The following is an 8,548-nucleotide window of genomic DNA, read 5'->3' on the forward strand; positions in this document are numbered from 1 at the left end:
AGCAACAAGTTAACTGTACCAAATTTGCGATTGATAATTCATAAATAATGTCCGAAATCAACCCAAAAAGTATGCGGTGTGCGCTGGCCCTAAACTTTATCGCAACTCCATGAAATTTACAAATGTTGTTCTCTACATTCATACCTTTAAAATGAGCCATCACTCGAGCTTCTAGCAAAAGGGAGTCAGCACGAAAACACTATCGAAAATTCATAACCGACATCCCAAAACCGATAAAATTCCACCCAAACAATATTCAATGTGCGCTGGCCCTAAATCTCATCGCTACTTCATGAAATTTACAAATGTTGTTCTCTACATTCATACCTTTAAAATGAGCCATCACTCGAGCTTATAGCAACAAGTTAACTGTACCAAATTTGCGATTGATAATTCATAAATAATGTCCGAAATCAACCCAAAAAGTATGCGATGTGGTATGTACAGACTTGTTTTTAGGTCAGTTTTGGACTTGTTTTTCTAGGTCAAGGTTGTTTACTAGCACCTTGGCTCCTCGTTCGCTGCGTGATGCGATTCCTGGCGAGCGCGGCACTATTGTTCCCTATCACCGTACTCCGAGGCGGTCAAAGTTCCTTAATCATGGCTCGAGCGTAATCGTAAGGACAATGGTATATATTTGCTGAGCAAACAAAAGACGTTCTATTCTCTTTGAGAACTATTGTCTTGCGGAACGAATTCTTGCCAATCAAGCCTTTGTTTGCAAAACGAATTTTTGTTTATTTAAACAATTGAAAAAAAAACTTTGAAGAAAGATGAAGATGTCTAGCGGTTTTACCCTGGTAAGTAGGTTTGCTATCACAACAATGACAAGCAACCTTTGGCAAAGTGAATGTTTATTTAGTGTAATTAAGTTATTATATCATGAAATTTGTTTTCAGGTTTCTGGAATGAAAGCACCTCGTGGATCGAAGATGTCGCGTGTTGATTATCGCAAAGGCGTCTCCGGAAAGCAGGTCGAATGGATCATTCCCGAACCACGGAAGCCGAGAAGCGTGTTGTTTGTGTCGGACAGCAACGCAAGGAATCTGGTCAGCCCTTGTGTAGTAAAACCTTCGCCTCAATTTTGTTTTGATTTTGCAGCAGTAAGCATTCCCGGAGGAACCATCGGACATGGAATTGTTGAGCTGCAAGATCGGGCTCCCGTTCCTAGGGTCGATGTCGTGGTGCTGGCCCTTGGAACCAACGACGTACTACGAAATCCAGGTCAAATCAGGACAAACCCCGGCGGACTGATTCGGAGTATCACCGATGATATTGGTCGCCTGGTTGAAAAGACCAAATTCCTGTATCCTTGTGCCAAGGTAGTTATATTTGTAACATTTTTAGTTATGATTTGAAATTGTTTTTGATGCGTATAAAAGTTTATTTGTCGGTTACACATTTTGTTTTTGACAGGTGTTTTGCTGTGGCATACTGCCACTTCATTGGTACTGCGAAGGTCACTTCATTGGAGAAATAAACTCGGCGATTCAACAGGTTTCGGCCCGAAGAGGAGTCGAGTTTATGAACTTAATTGTTCCCAATTGTAGTGATCTGTGGTACGATCACATCCATCTTTCCGATGAAGGTTTACATATTTTCTTAAAACAACTTGAGGAGTGGATTCGCCCAAATGTACCAAATCACAGTCTTGCAGCGACGCCGGACAAACGTTTCAACTTTGCCGAGGAATTTCCGCCTCTGTCCGGCAGCGCTGCTAAAGAAACGCTGAATCTCCCTTTTTATCAGGTATATTAAAACATATAAACATGCCGTTTGCTGTTGTTAATGATTCTCGATTTTAATGAGTTCGGTTTTTGTTTTTCTGTGGTACCAATGTAAAACACTTTTTTTCTTAATAGGCGACCAAAGCGAATTTTGAAACAGCGAAGAAGCGGGCTCAAGAGGCGGCTAAGAAGAAGCGAGAAGAAAAGGAGGCGGCTGACAAGAAGCGGGCAGAACGGATGGCGGCAGAGAAGGAGGTGGCTGAGAAGAAGCGGGCAGAACGGATGGCGGCTAAGAAGGAGGCAGCTGAGAAGAAGCGGGCTCAAGAGATGGCGACTAAGAAGAGGCGGGCGGAGAAGATGGCGGCTAAAAAGAAACGGGAAGAACAGATGGCAGCAGAAAAGGAAGCAGCTGAGAAGAAGCGGGCAGAACGGATGGCGGCAGAGAAGGACGTGGCTGAGAAGAAGCGGGCTAAACGGATGGCTGCTAAGAAGGAGGCAGCTGAGAAGAAGCGGGCTCAAGAGATGGCGACTAAGAAGAGGCGGGCGGAGAAGAAGCGGGCTAAACGGATGGCTGCTAAGAAGGAGGCAGCTGAGAAGAAGCGGGCTCAAGAGATGGCGACTAAGAAGAGGCGGGCGGAGAAGATGGCGGCTAAAAAGAAACGGGCAGAACAGATGGCAACAGAGAAGGAGACAGCTGAGAAGAAGCGGGCAGAACAGATGGCGGCGGAGAAGGAGGTGGCTGAGAAGAAGCGGGCAGAACGGATGGCGGCTAAGAAGAAGCGGGCGGAGAAGAAGGCTACTGAAAAGAAGCGGGCGGCGGAGAAGATGGTGGCGGAAGAGAAGCGGGCGGCGGAGAAGGAGCAGGCAGAACGAATGGCGAAAAAAAAGGTAAGTGTCCTTTCTGTGTATTTGTTGCTAATGATTCTAAATTGTAGGGAGTTCGTTTATTGCATAACTGTGGTATATCAACGCAACTGTAGCATTTTTTTCCTAATAGGCGAACAAAGCGGATTTTGAATCAGCGAACAAGCACGCGGAAAAGATGGCGACTGAAAAGAAGCGAGAAGAAAAGATGGCGGATGAAAAGAAGCAGACCGCGAAAAAAGTAAGTGTCCCTTCTGTTTGTTTTACACGTAGGCCTATTCGTTGCCGTAAATTATTGGGTGGTGCTGCTAAACGTAAACAGATTTCTCCGCATGATGTTGAGGAATGCATAAAATCGATTAAGTCATTTGATTCAAAATCTATGGCATCGTGGGAAATGGTAGTTCGTCGTTTGTTTGGCAAAAATTTTACAAAACAACAACAAAAAGTTTTCATTCTTCGTGTAAAAAAACTTTGGAGTAAAAAAGGGGAGCATGTTTCTTCAGACAATAGTTCACGTGAGGTTAATCGCGTAACGGATACCGTTGTTTCGGATAGCAGACCAGTTCAGTTTTCACCAAACCGCGTCGAAAACGACACATCGTTTGAGGAAAACTTTTCGCTTAAAAATGATGAGGTTGGTCAGGAAGTTCGATATTGGTCACCTTTGCATAATGTTCTGACTCGGCGGTGTTTGTTTTGCCTAAAAAAGAATGGGACTTAGTTTACGGTTCAGTAGAAGGTCGTTACGCCAAAAACAAAGATTGGACTGACATCGTTAGAACCGCGCTTAAGGCTTCAAATAGTTACTGTTCTTTCGGGTTTAAATCGCACCGTTGGAACAAACCAACCAATTCGAAACTTGTTTTTACGTGTCAAGGAAAGTGTAGGTTTGATACGTGTCAGCGAACATTTCGAATTGATTTAAAAGAGCTAGACAGCAAGGAATTTCAGGTTTCGTATAAGGGGGAAATAAAACACCCAATGAATACAGTTGTTGCTTGTCCCTTGAAAGGTTCGCGTCGCGCTGAATTAAAAAATACCTTGCGGCATGTTGCAGCGCGTGAACAACATTCTGAAAGCATTAAAAAACTGTCGGAGGATGTGTTTGAGTCAGGCAACAGAGATTTAGCCCCAAATGAGACAGTTTTAAAGAAGGCACGCCAAGAAGCCAGAAAGATACAGGTTTTAGATGAAAGCGAAATGGGAGCGTTGCAAAAAATGTTTGATAGACAGAGGGAAAACAGTGTCGGAGAAAAGCTTCCAGGTGTGTTAAGAAAATGGTCAGGCGAGCCACGTTCTGTTATGCTTTGGTCAGAAGAGACGTTGCGGATTTTTCACGACAGAACCCAGTTTGATGCAGCCTACATTGATGCAACAGGAAGTATAATTACAGGTGTTGCAAAAGAAAAACCTTTTTACGCATACGAAATCGTCGTACGCCATCCACACAAGGGTAGAGCACCGATTGCTGTAGGAACGTATGTCGCAAATTCTCACAACGCAACATCAATTAAACATTTTATCGGGTCTTTTAAAAGCGACGCAAACAAAGTTTGTGGAAAAACGCGCCCCAGACTTTTAATTTGCGACGGTAGTGTTCCTCTGATTCAATCTGTTTTGGCTGAGTTTTTTGAGGAAAGTTTGGAAACGTATTTGTCTCGTTGTTTTCATGTTGTAACAGGAACGGCAACTGCAGAAATGCTTGCAAAGCCGTTTCTGCATTTGTGTGGCAGCCACACCATGAAGAACATGAAAAACTTGGCGAGTTTAGTCAAAAAACGTCGGCAGGAAGTTATGTATATAATGGGCCTACTTACTTGCGCAGAATCCATGGAGGAAATAGAACAAATTGTCTATCATATGACAATTTTGTTTACAACGAGAGACGCGCTTGACGCAGAGGGCAGCTGGAAGATTTTGCAGCAGAAAGTTAGCCGCGATAGTGAGGCTAACTTTTCGGAAGAGAAAACCGTTTCGGACGCAAGCGACGATGTCCCGTTTGGCGATACTTTGACTGTAACTTCCGACGCATTGTTTGATAACTTACAAAAAGTGATCACACGGGCTAAAGGCAACGTACAGTCAGACGGTAAGGTTCAAACTAACGATTTTTTTTGTCCAGAACTTTTGGAAAAATTTATTAAATACAATCTTCCGAAAATTGCGCTTTGGTCAGGATTGATGCTCGGGGATCTCGGGCGACACGGGGACTCACTTGCTTACAAAAATTATTCTGACATGTTTGTAAAGGTGCAAAACAGAGTCGAGCAAAACTTTACGAAAGACAATAGAACGCAGGGTATTATGGAAAAGAGTCAGCAAGAGTTGAAAAGAACCAGGTGCCAGGGAAGAAGGTTCAAGGGCCTACATGAGTTTGCACAGCTTTATGCAGATACGCATCTTGGACTTGTTAGACAGTATAAAGATGGGGTCAGAGTTGGAGCAAAACGCAAGAGAACAAAAACAGAGTCGTCGGAGCCTGAGGAAAAGTGGAGCAAGCGAACAAGAGTAGCGACTCCAAATAAAAATGCAGGCAAGTACATGCAGGCCCCTGTAAACGACCTTCGGGGCTGTACGAGTAAAAGAAAGCAAGTTTTAGACAAAAAGCAGGATAGTTGTAGCTGTCGCATGCCGAAAGACTGTTTGGCGAGACGCTGCTGTGCTGACAAGTTTATACCAGATTTTTTAATGAGTTCTCAAGATTATTCGGATTTGCTGCAAGCAGATGAATGGTTAGGCGATGCGCACATTGACTCGGCAATGCACATGTTGGCACAGCAGTTTCCGAATGTTATGGGTTTACAAAGTTGTTTGGCTTTCTCCAAGTTCGCGAAAAGAAACCCGGTATATACACCCACAAAAAATTTTGTGCAAATTGTTAATGTACACGGAAATCACTGGGTAACTGTATCCAATATTTTTTCACCAAACAAACAAACGATTGTTGTTTATGACAGTGCCCCTAAAGCGGAGTATAGCGATTACGATCAGTTCATTTTATCTAAACTTGTTTCTTGTGAACACAAGGAGCTAACATGTATTTTTCCTGGTGTTACAAAACAATCGGAAGATTCTGGAAATTGCGGTCCTTTTTCAATAATGTTTGCAGCCGCTTTGTGTTTTGGAATTCCTCCAGAAAACGTGCAAATCGACGAGAAAAGTTTACGAAAAGTGATATCACGATGGCTTCAAAAGACAACGGTACAGAAGAAAGACTTAGTTAAAAAGAAAAGTGTTTCAGAGTACAACAGAGAGAGTCTTCAGATTCCTGTATTTTGCACATGTCGTTTAGCTTACATCAAGGAGTACAGCATAGAGTGTAGTAGATGCAAAGAGTGGTATCATCCAGGTTGTGTCAAGGTCGGGGTTCCTAAAAACGTGGCTAAGAAAAACGTTTCCTGGTTGTGTGGTAATTGCTAAGAAACTCATCAAAATGCTTTAACAAATTTGCTGTGCATTTTACATTGTAATTTTTTAATTGAACCTACTAACACAAATTAATATTTTCGGATTTCATTTCATTTGAAAAGATTTGGAAAATTAATATAATGACTCACAAAAGTCTGGCCTTCCCGAGTTGAATCAGTCGTTCTCCAGAAACCTGGAGGTAATCATCGATCTGATTCCGGCGAGAGTCGTAAGTACCTCAGGATAAAAGAGGGAAACTAACAGACGAAGTTTGGATATTCATCGGTTTTGGGATGTCGGTTATGAATTTTGGATAGTGTTTTCGTGCTGACTCCCTTTTGCTAGAAGCTCGAGTGATGGCTCATTTTAAAGGTATGAATGTAGAGAACAACATTTGTAAATTTCATGGAGTTGCGATAAAGTTTAGGGCCAGCGCACATCGCATACTTTTTGGGTTGATTTCGGACATTATTTATGAATTATCAATCGCAAATTTGGTACAGTTAACTTGTTGCTATAAGCTCGAGTGATGGCTCATTTTAAAGGTATGAATGTAGAGAACAACATTTATAAATTTCATGAAGTAGCGATGAGATTTAGGGCCAGCGCACATTGAATATTGTTTGGGTGGAATTTTATCGGTTTTGGGATGTCGGTTATGAATTTTCGATAGTGTTTTCGTGCTGACTCCCTTTTGCTAGAAGCTCGATTGATGGCTCATTTTAAAGGTATGAATGTAGAGAACAACATTTGTAAATTTCATGAAGTAGCGATGAGATTTAGGGCCAGCGCACATTGAATATTGTTTGGGTGGAATTTTATCGGTTTTGGGATGTCGGTTATGAATTTTCGATAGTGTTTTCGTGCTGACTCCCTTTTGCTAGAAGCTCGATTGATGGCTCATTTTAAAGGTATGAATGTAGAGAACAACATTTGTAAATTTCATGGAGTTGCGATAAAGTTTAGGGCCAGCGCACATCGCATACTTTTTGGGTTGATTTCGGACATTATTTATGAATTATCAATCGCAAATTTGGTACAGTTAACTTGTTGCTATAAGCTCGAGTGATGGCTCATTTTAAAGGTATGAATGTAGAGAACAACATTTGTAAATTTCATGGAGTAGCGATGAGATTTAAGGCCAGCGCACATTGAATATTGTTTGGGTGGAATTTTATCGGTTTTGGGATGTCGGTTATGAATTTTCGATAGTGTTTTCGTGCTGACTCCCTTTTGCTAGAAGCTCGATTGATGGCTCATTTTAAAGGTATGAATGTAGAGAACAACATTTGTAAATTTCATGGAGTTGCGATAAAGTTTAGGGCCAGCGCACATCGCATACTTTTTGGGTTGATTTCGGACATTATTTATGAATTATCAATCGCAAATTTGGTACAGTTAACTTGTTGCTATAAGCTCGAGTGATGGCTGATTTTAAAGGTATGAATGTAGAGAACAACATTTGTAAATTTCATGGAGTAGCGATGAGATTTAAGGCCAGCGCACATTGAATATTGTTTGGGTGGAATTTTATCGGTTTTGGGATGTCGGTTATGAATTTTCGATAGTGTTTTCGTGCTGACTCCCTTTTGCTAGAAGCTCGATTGATGGCTCATTTTAAAGGTATGAATGTAGAGAACAACATTTGTAAATTTCATGGAGTTGCGATAAAGTTTAGGGCCAGCGCACATTGAATATTGTTTGGATGGAATTATTTCGGTTTTGGGATGTCGGTTATGAATATTCGATAGCGTATTAGTGCTGCGTGCCTGTTGCTAGAAGCTCGGGTAATGGCTGATTTTAAAGGTATGAATGTAGAGAACAACATTTGTAAATTTCAATGAACTGCGTCAAATTTTAGGGCCAGCGCACATCGGATATTGTTGGGGGTGAATATGGCATATTATTATTAATAATTCGACTTGACTCCCCGTTGCTAGATCATTGTGTTTGGGCTTATTTTGAAGCATATGCTTAGGAGAAGACTTTGCAAGACATTTTATGAAGTACCCCTGGCGTTATGACGTTCATATCGCTGAATATTAATTTCAACATACGCGTATTAATAACTGGAAAATATTTTTTTTTCGAAAGTTTGTGCGCTGAAACGCTCTAAAAGCGTAGAATATTGTGTCAAAATTTCAATACCGTATCTTTTTTAGTTTCAGCGTAAAGCGATTGGGCGCTGGCTTCTCTCTGGTCGTTTCATGCGTGTACTTTTCCCAAATATTTTCAAAACTTGTGAGAAACGAACCTGGGGATTTTCCCTTGAATATGTCATTGACAACTGTGGACACGGTTGACTTAACTGCACCTGACCTTATGCCAGTTCAGAATAACGACTTTTTTACCTTGCTGTCACCTCTGTGTATTCCGTATTTATACTTATGATACTATCCATCATCAAAAACATTATATCGTCAATAGTGTTGCCAAAATGTATTTCGGATGCTGCATCAAGATTAATTTGCTGAATTGTTTATTTCTATGCCAACAATAAATAGTCGCTGTAGCGAAAGAATGTTATGGAACATTACAACAAATGT

The 8,548-nt window shown here is 41.4% G+C and overlaps 1 protein-coding gene and 1 pseudogene across 2 annotated transcripts; both read left to right on the forward strand.

Moving 5' to 3' along the window:
* The first annotated feature begins 457 nt into the window (after positions 1 to 457).
* Positions 458 to 4,433, forward strand: LOC145213038 (uncharacterized; annotated as a pseudogene). Its single transcript, XR_013856805.1, has 5 exons — positions 458 to 800; positions 900 to 1,322; positions 1,417 to 1,749; positions 1,863 to 2,615; positions 2,725 to 4,433. The product of XR_013856805.1 is annotated as an uncharacterized LOC145213038 (transcript).
* A 1-nt stretch (position 4,434) lies between these two features.
* Positions 4,435 to 8,206, forward strand: LOC145212736 (uncharacterized). Its single transcript, XM_080080970.1, has 2 exons — positions 4,435 to 4,683; positions 4,771 to 8,206. Exons 1-2 carry the CDS (start codon positions 4,455 to 4,457, stop codon positions 6,012 to 6,014), a joined length of 1,473 nt encoding a protein of 490 aa, XP_079937096.1. The 5' UTR covers positions 4,435 to 4,454; the 3' UTR covers positions 6,015 to 8,206.
* The last annotated feature ends 342 nt before the right edge of the window (positions 8,207 to 8,548 follow it).

This window comes from Phallusia mammillata, chromosome 2 (genome assembly GCF_965637545.1).
Source record: "Phallusia mammillata chromosome 2, kaPhaMamm4.hap1.1, whole genome shotgun sequence".
Classification (NCBI taxonomy): Eukaryota; Metazoa; Chordata; class Ascidiacea; order Phlebobranchia; family Ascidiidae; genus Phallusia; species Phallusia mammillata.